Source organism: Vanellus vanellus (assembly GCF_965231255.1).
Source record: "Vanellus vanellus genome assembly, chromosome: 2".
NCBI classification, from domain to species: Eukaryota; Metazoa; Chordata; class Aves; order Charadriiformes; family Charadriidae; genus Vanellus; species Vanellus vanellus.
In genome coordinates, this window is record NC_138906.1 from 119,125,564 (window position 1) to 119,149,512 (window position 23,949).

A 23,949-nucleotide genomic window follows, 5' to 3' on the forward strand; every position below is an offset into this window, starting at 1 on the left:
ATGTTAAATTTCTAACACAGGCAGTTAAAGGCCCAGGGAAGAAGCTAATATTCTGTCTGGGTTTTTAACAATGATCTGTTATGTACATATCAGAAGAGACAATTTACTAAAAAGCTCCTAAGTCATATTGATTTCTGTGGCACACATAAAATGATATAAGTGCTAGTTAAAGTGGAAAGTTTTGAATGATTGGCTACAACTTTGGGTAATTATGACTTAATATTATCTGTACTGGCTGTTGCTAACATGTCAAGTGCACCATTTGGACACAAAGGATGAAATCCTGTCCCATAGTTGTCAATGAGAGTCTTTTCATGACTTTCAATTGGACCAGGATTTCACTGTAGGACTGAAGTACTACCTTCAGCTCAATACCTACTACCAAAAAGCAGAGCAGTTTCAGCAGTCAATGAGCACATACTGAAAAAATAGCAGAAGTAAGCTAATGAAGCTCTAGCATAATTACAGTGTAACAAGAAAACACTTCTGTCGAAGGGTTCTTTTTTAATATATATATATTTCATTTAGGTTTGTAACTATTTCTTTAGCTTTCATGCTTATTTTCATTCACTTTGTTTCAGAGTACATCTGCTGGTTGATGATGGGTTGACATCAGAACCAGTTGACTCTCCAAGAGCACGGGCATTAATTGAACCTATAAAACTTGGTGGAGATAATTTTGAAGGTTGCATCTCAAACATCTTTATAAAAAGGTATTTGGCTTAGAAATAATTTTGTTTCATGTATTTTGGCCTGTTTTCCTTCTATAATCATACTAAAATCACTTTTTGCTAAATTGCTTTTGTTCTACGTGGATGAAGCCTTCACGAACGCATAACTTTGCTGCCCTGAAATATTCCTTCATTCAGGCAGATTATACATGGTATGAAGTTGTAATTCAATCTGCTGTTCAGATGTAATGGAATTTTAGTCTGAATCATACCTGTTTAGTAGTCTTTTAATCAAAGAATGAACTCAACATAGTGAATTGGGAGTGTCCCAACAAAGCATCCAAAAAGATCTGCTAGATAGTATCATTACAGCTACTCAGGGAGCCAGGGAATGAAATGAGCGAAGCTTACTGGCAGAACCAAAGCAGTTACACAAACAAATGAGAACATATGTATAGAAATCAGGTGCCAGATTTATGTTGTCTCCTTTTTCACATCTGTTTGTCTGGTTATTGGAGACATCTTACAGGCAAAATTTAGGCGAAAAATTATGCATAAATATGTTCTTTAAAGAAAAGCATTCCTTGAGTCACAAGTGATGTCCCAGTGGGGCTTTGATTTAGTTAAGTTTTGATGAAGAGCTATAAATGTGTAGAATTTAAAAAAAATAGTAGTGTATTTTGATTTGATTATCATAGAAACACAGAATGGTTTGAGTTGGAAGGGACCTTTAAAGATCATCTAGTCCAACCCCCCTGCCACGCATAGGGTCATCTTTACTAGATCAGATTGCTCAAATTATATCTTCATTTAAAGCACTACAAGACAATGAAGTAACTTGTATATTAACCTACCTGTCAGAAAACAAATTTGGAAATTGCTTTTAGTAAAAAAAATAGATGGAGAATTAAGATTGTAGCTAGTTTGATCAAGTGAATGGAGAACTGGACCAGAATTGAAGAAGTACAGGTTCTGCTCCCAACTCTACTGCTCTCATCATAAATAAACATGGACAAGGACTTTCATTGCTTTTTGTAGCTGTGAAGTGTTTTGTAGTTTACTGATTACAAATGCAGTGTACACAGCATCTCTATGCTGTGTACAACTTACAAAATTATAGTAATACTTATTATTATTCTTTATGCACACAAGAAATTGGTTTTGACAGTCTTTCTGATAATATGGCTATAATACTAAAGCTACATATTAAGTTGTGATGGGCTTTACCCCTTGAGAAGTCTCATTAGAACATGTTATTTAAGGAAAGAGTGAATTGTTGAGTTAGCAAGATTTGATGTTGCCATTTTTTCTTGATCTGCCACTGGTTATGCATAATTAACCAGCAAAATCTTGTAGTCTGATCCAGAAATCTTAGTCAATCAAAGCTGCTGTCATTTTTTCCCCTTTCTTCAATGGCAGTGTTTGTTTGTTTGTTTTTTTAAATAGATAGCTTTTAGCAAAAAATACTTTGTGTAGAAGAGATGAGAACAAAACGTCAGAGGTTTTTCCATAGCCAAAAAGAAATAGGCAGAACCATGACAAATATGAATACGTTTTTCAGCATTGAACCTACATTTTTCATTGAAAAATAAAAATCAGTACTTTTAACATCAGGTCACTCAGAAATCTATTTTGTACAGACCACAGTTTTACAGTATGTTCTTGATTACGCTACAGAAAAGGAATGCTGCATCACAGCACTTACTGCTTTCATCACTCTAGGGCAGATCAGCTCCCTGAGGTTCAAAATCTCGTTAATTATACTGCAAAGACTGGTGTGTCCCTCGGAGCTTGCCGCAAATATGAGAACCTCGAACCACTGCTACTGAAAGAATTTAAAAACCCTCTCAGGTTTAAGATGCTCAAGGTATGCTTGTTTTTACTGTCATCTTTGCTCCGTATTCATGCCAAGGCTTTGTCTGCACAGCCATGGTTTCTAGAACTGAGATTCAGATGTTACTATTTTCCTTCCATCTCACATCTGAAGCAAGGTCTTTCTGTGTTGAAGCTCCACGCTAAACCCATACCTGTCCAGAATAACAACAGCTTCTCTGTCATTTAGAGAAGGCTGTTGACTGCCTCAGATGGGAACTCTTAAATGTGTAGGTTGAAATGTTTTTTTTTCATGTTCACACATAGTATATGTTTCAATTCTGCCTTACAGGTACAGAATGAAAAATACCTTGATTATTTGAAAGCCGCTAATGTGCAGAACCAGAACAAACACACTTTACCAACTCAGTTAAATGTTAGCAGTGAAGCATATCTCCTTGGAAACACCCCCAACAGTTTCATGTCCTACACATTTTCTCCACTGTCATCTACAGACAGGTAATACAAACGTTCTCTGTTCTCCTAATACTTGAATTGTCAAAGGTGCTTGAATCTTTGGGTGCTGGAAGTTAGGATTTCTTCTTCTGTATGTCTTGAGGCATAGCACAAGAGTGGTTCTAAAGGTTCAGGCATTTTTTTTCTTTGCTAACTTTTACCCAAACTTGTAGATTGACTTGTATGTGGTGGACAATTACAGTGTATATTGATGCCAAATCCTAAGCCTGAATGTGTCAACTTTCATTCACTTTCAGAAATGCAGGCAATGTAGAACACTGTGATTCCACCCAAAAGCTGTTCTGCATTTCACAAATGGAGTTTCCTTGGCATTTTTCTGGAGAATGGAAAGAATACAACAACTAACAAAACAGACATATATTTCAATATGCTTACTTTCCACTACAGGTTACATTTCTCTGTAGATGTACGGACTCGATCATCAAAAGGATTAATAGTTTTCACGGAGGAAAGCTCTGAGGACTCTTATATGGCTCTCCACATTTCAAAAGGACGTTTGGTCTTTTCACTAGGCTCTGGAGGAAAACGAATCAAAATCAAAACCAGTACCAAATACAATGATGGGCAGTGGCACAGTGTAAGTAGTATGGCACAGGAACCATGGTGAAACTACAACTAGCATTCAGCAGGCACAGCCTATTGAATTTTTAAGTTTTTAGAAATTTGATTTTAGTCATCTGAAGTTAATTCCTATGCCTGAAAGTTCATGTGGTTGACAGGTCTCTGTTATAAGAGAGCTTACAGAGATTGATGGTCCCAGCAGGTTATTTTCAGTTTAAATATTTCAACAACACAGTGTTCAAATTAAAGGAAAAAAGAAAAACCTCCAGTGGCTTTCATTGGCTTTGGGGTTTCTCATTCTGTTATGTTTGCACCCTGCAAAGGTGGTCTTCAGCACAGATGGGAAGGATGTCCGCCTTGTTGTTGATGGTCTAAGGGCCCAGCACGGAAGATTAGCAACAAAGTCCGCCATCAGTATTAAGCCACCAATCTATGTGGGAGGGCTGCCATCACTGAAAAGACAGGTAAATAATTGATACATCCACCCCCCCCCACTACCTATGCTGCACTAATTACATGTGAAAGTGTTAATATGCAGGATTTCCATCTTGAAAAGGTTTGGGGGATATTTCCAAGCACTGACTGAGCACCATCTGTGGTCTTTGCAGTTGTTCATTACAGATCTTTTTCCTCTCCTCTTCATACAGCTCTCAGATAGGCCCATAATTTCAATGTTTGTTGCTGAGACACTGTTGACAAGCATGTACTGTTTTCATTTCTATTCTGTAAAAAATAGAAAAGCCCAAAGTCATATTTGTAATTCCAGGAATACCCTCTTGCCACAGAATATTCACCTCAGTTGACTAAGCGCTAATCTGTAGAGAAGCAAAGGAATCCTTCTCATTAAGGAATTATGAATGTAGCAGTGGATTTTAATCCGAAATATGTGTGGTTCCTATTACTTTAAAAATTGGACAATTAATGATGCAGAGCCTTCTATAAAATCAGAAATAAACAGCCTCTTAGAAGGGAAGGGCATATTTGAGATTTCACAACTCCTCTTGTATTGTCTTTTTGACACATCACTGGCAAGTATCTGTTCTGCAAGCAGGAGTTATGTTAACTCAAAAGCAACTGTTACTTTCATGTTTTAAGCTCTTTTTTCTAAATTTTGGAATACCTTTTCACTGCATCAGAGATGGGTTTTAGGTGCCTTTAATGCCAGTTGGCTTTCTACAGTCCAACAATACAAAAGAACTAATGGATATTCTTACTAAAAAAATTGCCATAATGCTTTAGTATTCCTGTGTTGAAATATGCTTTCAGAATATACCAATGAACAGTTTCAAGGGTTGCCTGAGGAATTTTAAGATGAATGGAAAAGTCATGAATGCACCTCAGCAAAAATATGGCATACTTCCATGTCTGGATGTTCCCATGGAGACGGGGATTTATTTCTTTAATGAAGGAGGATATATCACCATTGGTAAGCTGTGTAGAGATTATGGTATATGGAATTATGTCTTAAATATGTACATGTAAGGGCTTTTTAATATATTTTTTTATGTGGTTTTCCAATTATCTCCTCCTATGATCATTCCTCAACCCACTGTTTAATTCTCCACAGGTAATTTGCTGATGGGCTTGGATTTTAGGATTGTATTTAGCATTCGACCAAGGAGTTCAACAGGTATACTTCTCCATGCTGGAAGCAAGCAAGACAATTACTTGACTATTTACATGGAAGGAGGAAAGGTAAGTACAGGCTGTGTTTCCATTTTAGCTGTATTACCCACATTCAGCAGGGGGATTCTGACCTTGAACTCTGGACTGATGTATTATAACATATGACTACAGGTTAAACAACTTCCTCAGAGTTGTTTAAAAACATCGCATAGAAAAAAAAGCATTTAACCTGTCTCTGTGCCTATGTTAGCAGCTTCCATTGTGTGCACACTAGCTTGCACATGCTTTCTTCACAGCGGTCAGCAGTAGGGCATAGTCTTAATTTTTTCAGGCTTTTGAGCCTTTGCAAAAAACCACTGGGGTTTTGGCCAGAGGCTACAGAACTCTGTGGCTTATTCCCACTCCTACGTCAGTCATCACGCAGCTGTACTGATGCATCTCTGTAACCATGTCCGCTATAGAACTTGAGCAGTCTTGCTTTGTGTTAGCATCTTCTCCTCTAGTTGATGGGTGTGTCATGGTGATTATTATCACTGTTGCTTTTTCATAATGTAACAGCTTCAGAATGTGACTTGTGGACTACAAAATTATTGTGGTTGCTGCTGGAGAGACATCAAATAGAAAGATGTCAGTCAAATAGAAGATGTGCTCTTCTCGTCCCAGATTAGGGAACTTGTTTTTATTATTTATCTTTTTGTCATCAGTTAGTTTCCCCCAAATCACTGATCTGGTTCAAGACACAACTTGCACATGGAAGCAGGGGCATCAACAGCTGGGGACTCCTTAAGGGCAAGATTGACCCCTTTTTTCAGCAGTAACTTATATTAATGCTGGCTGTGAGTGTGGCCAGGATGCAGCAGGAAGGAATAAAAGGTCAGTGGGACACCATCAATCAGCCTGATAGGAAGTGGCTTCAGCATATCAGGTACCTGAGCATTACCAAGATTCTTGTAACCATCACCCCAAAAGAGAGCTTGAAAGGAAAATGTTGAAAGAAACTAATGCACTCACAAGGAATGAGAAGGAAGATGTGAAAAAGCACAAGCAGGTGCTTCTTCAAAATGTCATTGTAAATAGCCAGGCTACAAGCTTCATGAGTGAATTACGAGTCGTGCAAAATTGTGTGAAAGGCCAGAGAAATGTATTGCAGAGATTCTCTCCAGAGCTGCCAAACATGTAGATGACTGCTTCGGGAAAGGAAAGCAAGGCCTAGTAGGAAAGACCTTGTCGCAGAAAGATTAGGTCAAAAGAATTAACATAATTTTTTAAGATTGTGAGGGAGAGACAAAGGTATGTATTTATGCTTGTAAAATCTATGAGGGAAATTTACTTTCCTCTTGGAGAGGATAATTTCTGAAATATGTATACAGTGACTGTGACTCTTAAAACTAGGTGAAACTCAGCCATCACAAGAACAGTAAATTACTTAAAGTACCGTGTGTTTCTGTTGCTCTTTTCTTCGCCATGGTAACTTAAAAGAGAACTTTTTTACAGGTCATTGCTGCTGGAAATAGTGGTGCTGGGGAATTCCAGACATCAGTCACACCTGAGCAACCTCTGTCTGATGGACAGTGGCATACTATTGCAGGTATGTTGTATCATACCAGTTCTTCTGAAACTTTGAAAGGACGGTCGGCACAGAGCACTGCAGCTCCAGATTTTTATTAATCATTTCATTTCTGTTTATTCTGAGAACACTCTTTAGAACCATGTAAGTGTCTCGTGTTAATTCAAGGCTTTACGTAAGAGGAGGTTTGGGGACTGTATTTAGCCCCAGAGTACCCAGATGTGTCAATCTGACTTTGAATTAAAATAAAATCTATTTTTCCTATGAGTTAAATTTCAAGACAGATGCTATTTAAAAATAGTGCCATATCTAGTTGATTCTTTAATAGAGTTGAGAAGGAGTACTCATTTACCTGCTTCTTCACAGTCTCTCAGAAGGAGAACACGGTGCAGCTAGAGGTGGGCACACAGAGTAACTATACCACTGGCCTTCCACCCTCTCCTCCTAGACGGGTGCATCAGCCACTCTACTTCGGCAAAATTCCAGGTAATATTATTGCTGCTTAGTTTTTCATGTATCTACATGGCTTTTTTTCCTTTCCAAAACAAAGGTCCCATTCATGCATGTAGTTCTATATCATTCCACCTCTTTTGAAAGTTTAGCAGGAATGAATGTTCTTTAAAATAATTCTCATTTTATTAATTTGATCTTTCCACCTTGTTTTTCATAGCAACTTTGGACACACTGTGGCATCCAGTTAAAGACCCATTTTTTGGCTGTCTTCGGAATATTAACATCAATGACAAACATGTCTCCGCCAGGAGAATTTCAGAGGTTCATGGTGTAGTGAGTTTGCACGGGTGCCCAGCAAAGTAACTTTGCTGTTACGGTGCTTGTACACACATCAGGTTGGGTCTGCTGAAGTACCGTGTGAATTCATGCAGCGTTGGTTCCCCTTTTGCTGATCATGTCACTGTCATGAGGCTGGTTATTCAGAACAGCTGGTGAGCAAATGCATCCTCTGGATGTGGACTGCGCCAAAGCAAATTAAAAGTATTTGCTTTGATAGACTCCCTTTTAAACGTTATTGATTTCCAAGGTAATCCATTGTGCCTTTTGAAATATATGCAGAAAATATAATTGTATATACCCTACTGGGCCAAATTCTGCTCTCACCCACAACAGCATAGACTTGAGTAACTCCAGTATCTTAAATTTGGAAATTTGCCTTAATGCTGGTCATCTTGAGAGCAAATTTGATCCACTAATATAAAGAATTTTATAAAAATATAAATCTCTTTGGACTGATGTTTATACAGAAATGTACATTAATGTTAAAAGTAATAATAATAATATAAATGGAGTTTGAAGCACTTTAAGGAGTGAAACTCTGGGAGTTTGTTACAATGCGAGGAATTCTGGGGCCAAATAAATGCAGTATGTTCTTAAAACCATCCACTTTCTTGTTTGGTTATTTTAACCTGGTGTTTCTTTTATGTGCTTTTTACAAGCTGCTAAATCCCGCTTGCTTTATGCAAATATTTCTGTAGCTCTAAGAAGCTGATTTGCCTGAATAAGCGGGAGTCCATCATCTCCGCTTATTAGAATTTGGTTATATAAAAACCTCAGAAAGACAGTAATTTTTCTTGTAGTCTTGAAAACCAGAAAGTTTCCTCCATAGGCTTTTTTTTCTTGGTTAAATGAAGACAAGTTATTTTAGGAACAGCAGTTGCACCTGCTAGAGTTACATAGCATGAATTGCATGACTAAACCAGCAAAACTGTTTTCTTTGATGTTTTCTTTGACATTCAGATCTTTACTTTGTACCTGACCCTGACCCATTGTGGAGAGCAGGAGACCCCGTTTGCTTCATTTTTCTGAATACAGGGCTGGACTGTACAGAGTTGATGTGACTTCTTCTTCCAGTATCATTCAGAAGCAGCACTTTGATCATTACTTTTTTTTTTTTTTCCTGATGCCAGCCCTCTTTTGCAAAATTAAAACATTTTCTAAGGCTGGTCCTAGGCGGGAGTAGACAGTGATGCAAACAAACCCTCCTTCCCACCTAATGCAATGTTTGCTCCCACCTTCCGCTGCCTTCTTGCTCAAGGTGCAGCAGTGTGTCCTCAGTGTGTTTGGAATGAGGTGCTAGCTGGATTAATAGAAGAAGATGCCAGACCAATAGCCCTTATGGCTTTGGTCATTAATCCCTTATCAAATTTTTGCAGCTTTGCAGGTCCTTTGCAGGTCGGCAAAAGTGTCAGAAAGCTGTTCACACCAAGTCTTGCGTTGCTTTTTCTTTTATGGCAATTCTGCTACAGGCAAATCTATGTTCACGCAGAGGTTCCTCAGCTGTAGAGCTAGTTTTGGAGGGAATGGGATGCGGTGAAAGCATGCCATGGGTGAAGCCTCTGAGGAGCGCGGAATTGGCACATAATGGCAGAGCCCTCTCCCTGGAGATGCTCTGCAGAAACAGCTTCTCCTGTATGGCTGCCTGCCATGTGGGACAGAAACACCCATCAACCTAGAGGTGGTGGGGTTCCGAAATCACCTTTTCAGATAGCAACATCTGAACCCTTTCTACATGTAAAGCCCCCTGCCTTTGAAGTCGAATGTCAAATATTCAGGGGACCAAAACTGTGGAAATACTCAGTTGATTTACTGGCCTTAGTTGGCACTGAGAATTTCCACAAGGAGAAAGGAAGAACAGTTAAATTTTATCAAGCAATTCTCTAGTAACATTTCATATCTCATGCCCACCAGACTGCTCTCTGAGGCAGATTTTCCCTTGTCACAAAAAGTCTTTTCCTTCTTCCCTTCCCCCCTCAGAAAAAGCAAACATGGCAAAGATTTTTGCATCACAACCTGGAGCCCATCCTGGATTTCAATTCCTTTCCATCTGATTTTATTTTATCAGAAGTAGTTTTAATGCTGAGAAGAAGAAATGAAAAATGTATAAAGACTCACATAAATATAAGTGATAATGGCTAGCAAGTAGTAATTCCAGGACAATCCTAATGCATAATGAAAAACTAGAAAAGTCTCTCTGGTTTTAAGGTTCTTAGTGGTTCTTTTTTACTCCCCAGTTTCTTCAGTTGTATTGCTTCCATAGAGTCAGGCTGTCACGCATTGTGGGGACAATCAATAACAGCCAATTAGAGTTTCAGGTTTTGTACTTAAACGTAGATACACCTATGCCAGACTGATGAACACTTAGTAAAAAGCTTTTTGATCTTGAAGAGCCAGTGAATGATCTTTACATGAGGAAAGAAGTTGTCCTATTTAGATTAGTCTGATGAAGAATTCTTATTATTGAAGAAATCCACAAGGACACTGAACTGTATTTCATGCATTGTCTGTTCTGTGCTTAGAATATTCTGAATTTTCTCACATGGGAAACGAGTTCTGGAAAACAAGAGCCTGAATTATCAAGTATTTCAAGTCATGAATGGTAGACATCATTTCAATTGTAAAGATTCCTTCTCTTCAGGTTCACCAGGAAAGATCTTTGTTAAAGTAAACAATTCCCTGCAATGCATTTTACAGCAGACCAGAAGTAAATAAAACTTGAAGTAAGATGAAATGTTATGAGAGTAAATAGCAATGTTAGCCTTGGGGAAACACTGTGTCACGGGTTTTTTTTAATTGTGATAAGTAGCAGTTCCAAGTCTTCATCATCTGAATGCTGCCATTTTACAGTAACTTCCGTGGATTATTTACCTCCTTTGGCTATAGCATTTCAGGTGGGCCCCCAACTCTATCAATTTCCGTGTTAGAATAGAAGTAAATAACTCCCACAGGAGAGGGATAATGTAATTTTTGTATTCTCTAGTCATCTTTACTATTTGCTATTCAAGCCTTTAAGTAATACTAATATTTTCAGCGGTAAAAACCTCTCAATTCCAGTCATCCTTTCTGAGCCTGCATTATTATTCATTGCTTGTTTTCAAGGGTGCAAAGGTATTACAGCTTGCATTTTGCTTCATTCACTTTAAAATTAGAAGTAATAACCAAAGAAATGCATATGTTAATGTCTCCTGGCAAGATTTTGCTATATGGTTTGTACCTCTTGAAATTCAAGCTTCTGAGGAAAGTTTTGAAAAATTTAATGAAAAAGGATCAAATATAATGTTCAATACACTGAGAGTGCATGACTAAAAACCCCACGCTCTTTAACAGTGTGTTTAGATTGCCATAATGGCTCATTTGAATCCCAAATCAATTACATAAGGAGAGCAGAAGATTTCCTCTCCCGACTAAGCCACATTGGTATTGCTAGTGCCAAATCTCTTTCTTGTCCATATAAGTATCAAGGGCAAAGGGTTCTCCTCCGGTTAATTTGGATTAGATTTAATAGGATCATGTTATCTGAGGTGGATGACACCAAGGTCTGTAAGTTCCCATTTATTATAACTACAAAACACAGCCAGATTAATGGGAGCTGAAAGACAGTTAGGAAACCTAACACTGAGAACTGCAGGCAAATAAAATGAAATAGATCACAGGGCCCTGTAGATGGAAATACACATTCACTGTAGAAAAAAGAATGTATTTACAAGGAAAACATTTTTCCTTTTCATTGCTTATAAATGATATTGTAACTTAAGTTTGTAATAACAAAAGCTTCCAATTAAAACTTCTTAACAGTCTCCTCGTATCTGAGCTTGAAGGTCTGTGCTTTTATTACTGTGGAGCTTTCACGTAAAACACAGAGCCATTGACCTTTCACTCTGTTGGCAGCAAAATTAATTGGGTGAGTTCACTTTCTCTGGGTTTGTAACCACTTCTTTGGAGTTACCTGTGAGCCAGTTCATTCTAGCTCTCCCTCCTGCTAGTAGCTTTCCCTCTTCTGGAGTCCTCTGTGAATTATTTGGGTTTTTTTCTCCCCTCTGCTTCCTTTCTGCCCCTCATAAAATAGCCTGGAAATGCAGCCTTACTGAAAATGCTACAAATGCATTATGGCTCTGTAATGAACTTTTGCCATGCTTTTTGCCTCTTACCATTCTCTTTGTGGTTTCCTCATTTTAAAAACCTCCTGCATCTTTCTCTAATGATGTAAAGAAATTTAGGGCACAATGGTCCCGTATTCTGTAAATCTGCCTGTATTTTCTAAAAATACATTAAATGGATGTCCCTGGCAAAAGGAACTACTTTACGTTAAAGGGGATAGTGCCATAATACAATGTTATAGCTTCCTGAGGGCATTAAGACTGCAAGGCATAAGCATAATCCTCCCTTGTGCAGCCGGCCCAGGCATCTCAAAACTGCAAGAGGCTGCATTGCCAGAGCTGCAATGAAGCATCCTCTGAGTATAAAGGATTGCACACAAAATCACCAATGAGTCTTTATGTTCTCTCTGTCAATTTTGGGGATCCTCTGTAACCATGAAACCAAACTATGACCTGTTGTGCATATCATACTGTATTTCCTGGTTTGCAACTGATAGCATTCAAAATATATAAGATTTTTTTAAATACACTTCTATCATTATTTTGCACCTGAGCCAATTACTGTGTTTCCTATAGGTTGTTCTGAATGTGAAGCATATGTGAAATGTTCCATGAGATGCATTTTCTTTGTTAAGATGTCATCTACTTATTGATAAAGATTGAGCGCTGCTGCATTATTACACAGAATAAAAAGACAGATAGTTAGCATCATGATCTTTTGTCTCTGTTCAGTTATATTTAAACTGGGAACAGCAACAGATTTCTGTATTGTGCGGGAGCCTGTGTCTAAGATTCCTGTCACAGGAGGACTATGCACTGGTAAGAATGAATAATCACATTCATAGAAATGTCAGTAATTTATAAATCGATATGGAAGAAGACTGTTAGAATTTCAATCCAGAAAGAACTGTTCAGATTTGTTTTTTGAAGCCTGAGGAAATAATGAAGAGAATAATTTTAAAGGATACAGAAATAAATGGCTCTATGTCCAGCTCTTGCAGACACAGTTTTAATTAACAATGTATTAATAACATAATCAGCCAAAATTGATCAGCATGAGATATTACTTAATAGAGGATTTATATTTTTAGGTAACAGCACCTGCCATAAATCTTAATTCTATAGCGTTCTGATTACTTTCTGATCAGAATTATTGTCTGGATGCTACAAACCTAGAGAGTCAGTAATACACCTGGAAAATGATTCCTCTGGCTAAGGCAAGGGTTTCAACTAATAAAATTTACCTGAGAACAAGGTATCAAATCAATAATAAAGTTCTAACTTTCTTTTTGCTGTACTCAGTTAAATCAAAGGTAATGACATACCTCTGGGGACAGTAACCTAAGTAATAAAGAAGCTAAAGGTACTCTGGGCAATTCTCCAAGAAAACACGTAGGTGTGATCCAAGGTTCAGTGGCTTAGTGGAAAGATCTAACCACTTCACAGGACTTTGGCTCACACACCTCATTAAAACACAAAGAAAATCTTACATACAGTTTATAGAAATTGTATTCTAAGATATTGCCAAGGTTTATAGAGAATTGTCATTGCAGATTAAATCTGTTTCTTGTGTAATAAAGGGCAGGACACAGTCTCCAGAAAACCTAAGATAACCCTTCTTATGCAAATATATATAAATGGAAACTTTACGCAAATACAAAGGGATTTGCATCAGCAATAGGGGTGGAAGCAAGGAGACCACGCAGATAAAGCGTTCTTCCTGACGAGTGTCCGTGGTGAAGACAGTCTGGGGGTGGTATCAGACCACCATCCATGATCCAGCCAGCCTGAACGCCCGAAGAGCCCGCCTGGGCTCAGCCCTTTCCCATGCTGCTCGAAATCAGACGTAACTGCAGTCATCCCACTATGCCTTTGCCAAGCTCAAAGAAAAGAAAACCCTTCTGGGAATTTCATCATCCCTGCATGCAGAGGAGTAGGACCAAATTTTGAACTGATAAGTTGCATTTAGTCAAATTCTTGTAACTTGATATTGCCATGCTAAAGGAAGGAAATGTTCCCACTGCTGAGCCACTTAAGAGGACATGTGATCACTGAATCTACGTATATTGCATTTATCGCAAAAGATAAAACGAATCCACATGACATATGTACTCAGAACAAATTTAATTCAAAACAGACACCACAAAACCACTAATGATCATCATTGTTATTTAATTAAAATGGAATGAATAGGTTAAATCTTCCAAAGAGACACTGAATGCCATCGAACAGAATAAAAGCCAGGTGAATAAGTGGTATGAATCAACATAGCTTTATTGTTCCTGGATTCGGGCTGATAGGAGAAAAGGTTCTAGTTGTGTTTGTGCAGCTTATTGTTTTTAAATGTTGGGAACACAATGTATAGATCTTATGAAACGGACTTTGCTGCAAAGAGTTAAAATGAAGAATGTTTCGATTCACTTTCTGTGAAAAAATACTGAATTTTTTTTATCTGTACAAAAAAATACCTAACGAACAGATGCGAGCCTAGAGGGTGCATAGAAAGAAAAAGGCTTTATAGCTGAAGAAGGAAAGGTACCTAAGGAAAAGTAAGCCATAAGACTGCTCTGCGAGGATCTACCCCTGCCAAGGGAAATGTCTACAGGAGAGAAAGCTAGTTAGAAACTGTGATGACTGTTAGCTAGACTCAACAATTTCAGGCTACGTGGTGGTGTCAAGGAGCCCAGCCACTGCTCCCTTCTGACCCCAGGCTCGGTGGTCAGAGCTCCCAGGCAGCTCCTACGTGCCTGCATGGCATCCCGGGTGCCCCAGCCCCTCTGCAGCCCAAACTCTGCCTGCTGTGGTGCTAGGTGCCTGCCTGCATCCCTTCCCTGGCATCCCAGGTAGCTGGGGTGGTGGTGGGGAACAGCTTCTCGCTGACCAGATTCCCAGCCCATCAACCCACAAATCCTGTCTGCATTGGGGAGGTTGGGGAAAATGGTAAGCCAGGCCCAGTGTATAACAGGAAGGAAAATAGCATGAAGCTGCCACTCCTGGCCCCTTTCATTTTGCTCTCTGACCCTTTTCCTTTTGTTTGTTGTGCTTAGTATAATGGAATGGAACATCTGGACTCTACTGACAGCAAACCAAATTTGCATGCATATAGCAGATAATTAAGCACGTGTCTATCTGCAGCTGCAAACAGCAATTAGTCATAAGATAGCTTTCCACGCCCCTTCCTGCCTATTCTTCTGTTCCCTTGGGAGGGCCCTCTCACACATGCATCTCCGGGAGGCACTGAGCACTGGCCTCCTTCTTGTTTGTGAAGACAGTGGTACAGCTGAGCTTAAACCCTTCAGTATCACTTTGACTAGGATGAACTTCCTCTGATATATCCATTTCCTGTAGAAACTGCTTTCTGTGTAAGACAGGATGCAAGTGACCCAAATCCAAACACCCGTGTCTGCATCCCAGCTTAGCTGGGGGCTATAAGCAGGTTTTGTTCCTAGTTCCTCCTCTCAGATCCGAGGAAACCGAGCTCTGGAGATTTGTTTCTGACTGCTGATATTTCCTATGGCTGGCCTTTGCCTCTCTGCAGTTGCCCAAGGTAAATACTGGCTTCTCTACTCCCTGCAGCTATAAAGAAGTTTACATTTGCCCTACAGTTTCCACCCCAGGCATTCTATGAAGGGCATATTATTAAATCTTATCATGTCAAGTAAATACATATATCCTATGCCTGTCTTTTCAGTTATAGAGTCCCCTGGCAGTGAAGCCATAGGTAGCATTTTGTTGCCTAATATTGGTGCCCTCATTTATCCTGTAATAGAGTCAAATTTTCTAGACAGGTAAAACAGAAGCTGCTCAGGGCTGCAATGAAGAGACACAGTTCAGAGTCATTTACAAAACAAAACAAGTTTTGAGGTTGGTGAAAACCAAAGACAATGTTGCCTATTCCTAAATGTCAGCCTCTAGCATCGTATCTTTTAATTTATCTGTACACTGAAACGGAGTGTAGTAATAGGGCAGGCTTCAGCAAGGGCAGGTGCAAATTGGAGAAGAAAGGGCCGGAGTGTGATGATCAAAGGGCCCACCATGCCTCAAGCAGGGATTAGATTCCATGAAATGGCTTCACAATCTGGACAACAGTGATTATTGCATGTGACCCTTCGCATTTGCTCATTGTTTAATGGAGCTGCCTGATCAAAGCCTTTGTTGAGGTAAGAGTCTCATGCCTACATAATGATCTCTGCTGGAGAGTTCCTGCATGTTTGAAATAGAGTTCTTGGGTATAATTTGCAATATTTCCATTGGATTTACTTGTGCATGTTAATAGTACGTAGGCATTCCCAGCTACAAAAACTCACACAAACTGCAGAAAGCATTTTCATCAAGTAGTTATTTGAAAATATAACTGTAGCTTTCAGAAACTTATTAAGGCCCAGAGACCTGTTTGAAAACAAAAGTTTGCTTCTCATACAGGTAAAACAAAGTCTTCTCTGTTTCAGTGCGAATACTAATGTATGGGTTTTGTGAATGTCCTGTAACAGCAAGGCACAGAACAACCCTGGCTGGCACCAACAAGCACTGTAACACTGTCACATGCATCTGCATTTCAGGCATAGCTGTGCTTATGGGAGCACATTCCACCACCAAATCCAGACAAAAATTTTAAGGCTTTTACTATTGGAGTAGGCAAATTCACTATTTTTCATCTGGGGCCCACAGAAAGTTAGAAAATATGCGGACCTACTTGATTTTAAGCAAACAGAATGGCTATACAGACTTGTGTGCATATGGAACTGGCCAGTTGTACTGGTACTTGCTATATAATATAAGCCCGATAGCGTTTGTGGAGCAGTGTGGTTGCTCATCTCACAACTTCAGTTGTATAACAATTGGGTATGTACTCTAGGCTGTCTTTCTATAATCAATGGAAGGGGTTTAGTTATCCCCAAACAAAAACGCACCCACACATCTTCTTAAACATATGGCATAAGAGGACATGGCAGCAGCCAACCTAGCTTCAGGCTCCAAGCAAGAAACCCACTGAGCTAATTCCCTGAAGATGGATGCAGCGCTTGATTACTTTAGACCTCTGGAATAATTAGACCGCCTTACAACTTAGCTATAGAAATACCATTGTGCAGTGGTGTCAGCAGGCCTCAGTGAAGAAAGGAACAAGTGATAGGGAATTATCTCCTGCGTCCAATTACAGGGAATATTTGTCATTATAAATGCTTTTGTCACTCATCCTTTTCAGTATTGCGTTACCCAAATATAGTGTGGTTAGCTCCTGGCATCTCCATATTATGATGCTGTGACTCATCACGATGATGAGACAGTGCTTGGATCTATGACACTAGATTTGCTGGCATTTCTTCACCTTTTTATTTTTCAGTATCTTGGTGCCACCACTGGAAAAAATCTCAGTTGAACTCCTTGCTTTTGTGAAGAGCTGGACACATCAGTGGGCTCATATATTTCTTCTTAGTTTCTACCTTACACCAAGGAAGCTAATATATATGAACTATTTTGTTGGTGCTTTGTGTGATTTGAAGGTTGAGAATCTAAGAAGAAAATGTAGGCTGAACCCCAAGTGAAAGGCATACAAAATAAAGAGATGTGAGATAGAATGTGTATTTACATGTGTTTGTGTACCTAAAAATAGGTACCTGCAAGAGCTATTAAAATGAAAGGAATGGAAGGAAAAAGAGAGGAACACTTGCTGGATGAATTGCAGTAGAAAAAAGCATTTGAGAAAAATGCTAATGCAATGAAAAATGGGAAAGTGCACTGAGAAAATAAAAGATTATTTCTCCTTGTGCTATGTCTGGAAGAGGAAATCTGAAAAAAATGGCCTGCAGTAAAAGCACAGCTTTTCTCACTGTATTATCCTGGTTATTGCTGTGTGTAACTCATAATGGCTAAAATTACACAACTCAATTTGAGATGCTTGCCTGGTATGTAGCTCAGCCTCACAAAATGCTGTTGGTAGGACAATAAATAGTGAGTCAGTACAGAATAAGTCACCCAAGATGCGGTTTTAAAAGGTACTGTGCTGTTTAAGGGTAGGAGTGCTTTCAGAATACAAATATACTTTTAAAAAGAGGAGGGTTATTAAATTTGTTATTCTGCTGTTATTTTCATACAAATCTTGTTGCATGTTTAGATTCGTAAGTCACTTCTGTGGTTACCATTACATGCACACAGATTCTTGACTTTGCCATCTTCCTTTATCTGCAATGCAGCATTTCACCTGCAGAGCAAACGCTGCCACTTCCCATAGTGGGAACTGATTCTGGTAGTAACTGCTTGGAGGAATCTTTAATTCTCAAGAGTGTTTCCCAATTCACATACCTTGATTAACAAGTGCCCAAACAGGAACACTTTAGAAACCAATTTGGACAGAGTACATATTCCAAATAAATGGCCTAAGTTTCCAGAAATAAGTGGAAGAATGGGAAATCCTAGTGGTAAGCAAAAAGAGAAATCATTTAATAGGTTAGAGAATAGGAACCTCAGTCAACTACGTGCTGCTTGTTACGCTAAGTACCAGAAGACAACACATACGTTCCTGGTTTTACTTAATTTCATTATGGAATCGTCAACTCAAAATCTAGTTGGTCAAGCATCAGCTTCCATTCTCTTAAAGTCTCTTTTAAATTGTCAGATACAGAAATGATACAAATACAGGTACAAAAAAATACATCTCACCAAATGACAAATGTGTATTTTTTATGTCTGCTTTATAGTTCTATGCATCAAAATGTGAAGCATCTTCTATTTATATAAACTGAAAGTCCATTCACATAAACTAATGTTTATGACTATTGAACAACAAATTAAGGCAAAGAAGAATAGAATGAAGATTATTTAAGCACGTGGCTCTATTTAGCTGTTACCTGTAGAGAATACTGTAGCCCAAGTGTATATAAATATACATACTGTCTGAATACACCCTTAATAGAAGATGATCCCTTCACTTTAGGTTTATACAAATAGACATAATGACTTTTCTAACAAATTAAATGGTTCTCCAAATTAAATGGTACAACTAGTTATTTTCTTGAGTGAGCAGCAACAGTGTTCAGACCAAAGCACAAGTTTCACAGATGAAAAGCTAGTATCCAGAAATAAAAACTTTGATATCTGGGGTAGCATCTGTCTCTCAATATGGTTTTTAGGCTTTTTTCTGTCTTATGATATATGCTGCAGATCATACTGCTTCTTTTAAAAGCCAGTTGCCATCTCTGTGTGTGCAAGCCTCAGAGAAGAGTTTTGTAAAGAACACAGCCCTATGTTCCTGAAGACATGATTAAACTCCCAAAACATAAGGAACTGAAATAATCAGGGACAAAGATATCAATAGCTAACACGGTGTATATGCAAGGGAAGAAGCTCACCATCTTTGTAGGCATATACACTGCTGACAGAGCTGCTCAAATGAATGTATTCTGTGTGGTCTATTCCAGTTACAAAGTCAAGATGCTTTAGTTTGAGGCAGTTGTAGACTGCTGAATGCCTTGATGTAGTATTGCCACCAATGTTAACACAGAAAATTACTGTGCATTACAACCCCACCAATAGGTCAGAGAACCGATGCATGGAGAATTTAAGTGGCTTGCTGAAAGACACAGGTGAGGCAAGGTTTCCTCATATATGAGTGACATATGACTATTAGGTGGTGATGCTTTCTTAGACTTTGAAGTGGTACTCTCATCTACAAGCCTACAGCAACAAGAAAATGTGAAAACAGGACATCTGCACAAGAATCCACTCTCTGCAGTTTTACCAATTTTTCAAAGGGAGATTCACAGTTCTGCCACGGCTGCTTCATAACCTCCCTCTGCCTCTCAAGCTGAGCTCTTGGCTGTCTTCGGTACCCAATTATAAGCCCACCAGGTCTTTCTTTCATGCCTTCCTTTCATCAATGACTGACTTTTTTTGTCCCTAGAACTTTTTAACAAAATATTCCCTGCTCTCAGGCTAGGAGAAAGAAGGGGAGGCAAGAAGTGCCGATTTCAAAACTCAAAACCAAACATGATGTCTAACATGGCCAAAATAAAACCTCTGTAGCCCAACAGAGGCCATTCTATTTTTGTAGTGAAGGACTGAGGAATAAGCTAGTGAAAAATGTTAAGATGCTAAATATAAAACACATATAATGCCAAAAGTCCCAAATGGAAGTAGAAAAGTACAAATGTTGCTGACAAGTAATCTTTAAATAATCTCATTTCAAATCGCATTATGCATCAAGCTGCTGGACACCTGTGAGAAAATATTTACTAAGAAACTAGTAAAAGGAAAATAAGCCTTAGCAAGATATTATGTTTATTACATTCCAAACATTTCAAAATATGTCCTACAAGGATTTTTGGTTATTTTAAATTACGGGGATTGGGATAGAGCACTAACACACAGGGTGTTTATTAAGGCTGGTATGTTTGCCACGTACTGTTTGCCACAGCCTTGCTGACTCCTCATTTTTCATCATACGCTTAAGTACAAAGGCCCATCCTCAGTAACTAGGCAAGTAATTTGTTTGTGAATGCTACACATATAGTTAGATACATGTACACGTATATAGAGGAAAATCCTTCACAAATGCATCTGGTCTGTGAAATGGCTTCATGCATAATTGAAAAATGCAGGAAAACTGGAGGGACCCTCCAAAGCAGATCAGCAAAAATGATAGAGTATTAAAATTTATGGCCTGCTTGTGAAAGGTTTAAGTGAACAGGTTCTTATTTGTTCTAAAAAGTGAAAGACTAATAGGGTACCAATCAAGATCCCATAATGTAGAAAAAAGGGTATGGTGCAGGACAAATGATGTTTATATTTTCCAGCTTGGACAAGACAACCTACCTCACTCTCCATACACAAAACCATTAAGATCACCCATTTTAATTTGCTGTTACCCCCTGCTTCTGTAACAAAGATACAATCAATTGTTTTCATTGGTCACTGGAGCAAGCAGAGGGAAGATTAATTTGCACTCTCCATACTGAAAAGACTTTCAGGACATTTAGATAAAGATGAATTTGTTCTGACTTCCCAGAAAGGACTGGGCTAGCACTGGTGGGTTTCTGACAACCACTTTGGGCTTTACATTTCATGCTCTCTGGCAATACAGAGCAGGTATTTTTACAACGAAATGTAGATCTGAAGTCTTCAGGAAGTCATTCCTCCGAAAGTAAAACATTTTAAAGTGGCTCTTAAAAATTCAAGTGGGATGATTATTTTGTGTGGAAGTTTTTCCAATTATTTTTCATAAAACAGGCCAGCATGTGGCTGCCGCCTGAACAGAGCAGCTGTTAGTATTTAATACTTGTGTATTCCTTTGTTTTCTCCGGAACTGTGTGCATATGTTTGGCCATTAGCAAATTCGGAGGGAAAAAAAAAACAAACCCAACACTAAAAAGCTCTGTCATTTAGCATCCTTTATATAGCAAAAATTATACACCTTCATATGCTTCAATAAAAATAACTCTGTGTAACTGCACATGAATTTATCCCATTATATGACTGATTATATATTGGGCCCAGAGCAACAATAAGTGTGGATAAAAATAAACATTATAAAATATAATCAAAATATGAAAAAACATATGAAATTGCTCTTACTTGCTCTGTCTTATCTTTTGCTTTCCTTTTGGCCTTTCCAAGAAATTTACCTGCCCTGACCAAGAGAGATCGAGAGATCAGTCACCTTCCATCTGGTATCTCTCCATACATGAAAGGTTTCCTGCAACAAATATACAGGGAAAAGAGAAAGCTTGTGAGAGGAAGGAGTAGTTGATTCTGGAGTAAAGTCCACTGCAACAAATGGAGGTTATTATTCTAATTGTTATTACTGTAATGCTCTTTAACCAGAGGAAAGGGTAAAAAGACTCAATGTCAGTATCCTTGGAGTACTTTGGATGAAGAGGCTCCTTGAGCCTGTTTTGTTTTACCAGGATATGTATGCCTACTCCTTGTCTATTGACAGCACAGACAAGTCATTTCAATAGTCATTTAATGTGTGTGTCCTTAGGCAGGGTTTAGCCCTTAAAATGACAATGCATATTAATAGGAAAATGTGGAGAGCCAGCTCTGAAGATTAGCTTGGCTTTGTAGTATTGCTAAGTTGCTGTGCTGGATGGAAAATGCGTGATGATAACAGATGTAGAGCTCACCACTCATAAATATTTAAGTGATAAGACACAATAGGCAGGCACCTTCATTGCTGCAAAACTCAGAAGTATAGTGCGAGGCACAAAGCCCAAGAACAAGTACCTTTAGCTACTTTAAAAGTACATTTCCTTAGAAATATACTTGTGAACTTAATAATTTTTTTTCTTACCAAGTACAATATATTCAAAAAGGGAACATACTCGCATTTCTGTATTCACGAGCCATTATTGGCAGTCACTGACACACATAAGATCCCTCTAACAGCTGATGTGGAAAAGATGGCTGTGCCCTGGGTTGTAACACCCCTTTATAACCAACAGCAGGACCACACCTGACATTTTACTAGAATAGCAAATCCTTGAAAGGAATTTAAAATTACAGGAGGATTCTGCAGATTTGTGACTAGGACTGAAAAAGCGTGGGAGATGTTTTTATGATTTTAACTAGTATTTTCAACACTTTATACACAGTCACACTTTCTGCAACAGAGAGGAAAAAAGTTAATTCCATTCTGAAGGATTTTACTTCTCTCAAATGAGCAGTGACTCTAACTTAATTGCTGATGATCAAATATTCTAAAACCACTGCTGAAATTTCATCTCCATCTTAAAAACTGTAAATTGTACCAGGCTTATTGAGGTGTTCCAGGACAGAGGTAGAATTTTGGAACAAGATAGGTAAAAAGAAACCCAGCAAAATCAGATTTAGGGCACTCTGAGATAGAAGCAAGGGGTTAGATTGCCTCATTCAGACACAGTGGAGAAGGGCCCTGGGATATCTGGGACCCAATTTACAGAGTATGAAAATGATATTAAAGAAAACATGAATACAGGTCTGTTTTTAACTCTTTTCTCTCTGGTGCTTTAGATAAATCAATATAGTTTTCTGTAATAGTTTATTCCCTGCTAATTGAACCTTTGCCATTCTCTGTAGCTCATGGAGTTTATAGTAGGGCTAAATTCCAATTAGAGGAAAAACACCGACGAAAAACAGTTCCTGACTCAGGACCACCATCATGAAGACCATGACTTGCAGGACTTGTCCCTGTCAGAAGCACAAAGACAGGGCAGAAACTTGGAAAGCTTGTCAAAGGGCTGAGCTATTGAATATTCAAAGGTACAGGCTATCTTGAGCTACAACAGCAATGTCCTGCAAAGGCGCTGTAAACCCACCACAATTGTGTATCTCTTACAGGATGCGAATATTGTAGCCACTTTGCCTTTTATCTGTCTAACAACTTCTGGGAAACCAGAGTAAAGGTCTTGGAAATTTTAGGCCAGTTAATTCATTAAAAGTACAATTCTTGCTCACCATCAGTAACTTTATTGTCCTTGAGTAATCGCAAACCAGTTGCCTCAATCTCTTTTCATAAGAGAGAGGTAATGGAGGCCACAGTAGCATGGGTTATTCAATGCTGCACTGCAGCAAGCTGCGGGGGCACGTGGAAAGCTGGCCACTAGCTGGCCCCTCTGCCGAAATTACTATCTGATGACTGTCTATCATGCTCGTATGCTACCAAGAATTAAAAAAAAAAGCAACAAACCAAAACAAGAAAGACATTTGGAGTGTTGGTAGACTGGGAAGTAAATACAAGCTTTGATTAGCAAGTACAAGTCATCCATGTAGCTCTGCTCGCTGTGGTTTCCATGCTCCCCTGGCCATTTTTAGCAGGCTGAATCAGCAGTACCACATCCTCCGGGTGAATCAAACTAACTGTAACCCACCACAAGACCTCATCTGCCGTTACACAGCAGGCAGGGAGAATTACAGCCCTGCTGATTTCAAATCCAGTTCTGCAGAAAAATGCAGTTCCAGTGCAGTTCACAACACCACGGGCACTGTAAAACTGCTGCTGCTCAGCTGTTGAAGTCAAACTGCAGATGTCATACTGCTTCATTACTGGTGTTCAAATGCCTTACTTCTCAACTTGAGCAGTTGAAACGCAGTTTCATTCTGCCAATTTTTTCCATAGATTTATAGCTGTGTTTCTGGAGAGTTGATTTAGCTATTCACGTCTTGAGTTTCAAAATTAATAGCTAGCTACCACATCGTTATACAAGCATTTATTACAGAAAAGAGATTATCAGTGCCAGCCCTGAGCAACTGGGTGCTAGAAAGAAGATCTCAGAAGAATTCTAGCTCCATGTGCACAGGGCCAAAAACCTGCAGA

General features: G+C 38.8%; 1 protein-coding gene across 1 annotated transcript in view; it reads left to right on the forward strand.

Annotated features, from left to right (window-relative positions):
- Positions 1–8,160, forward strand: part of LAMA3 (laminin subunit alpha 3) — a gene marked incomplete at its 5' end in the record, with an annotated part of 116,143 nt that extends 107,983 nt beyond the window's left edge. Inside the window, 10 exons of the mRNA XM_082499123.1 lie at positions 582–713; positions 2,394–2,538; positions 2,842–3,002; positions 3,408–3,597; positions 3,905–4,045; positions 4,848–5,007; positions 5,149–5,276; positions 6,702–6,795; positions 7,141–7,260; positions 7,445–8,160. Of these exons, the coding sequence (XP_082355249.1) occupies positions 582–713; positions 2,394–2,538; positions 2,842–3,002; positions 3,408–3,597; positions 3,905–4,045; positions 4,848–5,007; positions 5,149–5,276; positions 6,702–6,795; positions 7,141–7,260; positions 7,445–7,590 (1,417 nt within the window). The 3' untranslated portion in view covers positions 7,591–8,160. The remainder of the gene's footprint in view (positions 1–581; positions 714–2,393; positions 2,539–2,841; positions 3,003–3,407; positions 3,598–3,904; positions 4,046–4,847; positions 5,008–5,148; positions 5,277–6,701; positions 6,796–7,140; positions 7,261–7,444) is intronic.
- Between the last annotated feature and the right edge of the window lie 15,789 nt (positions 8,161–23,949).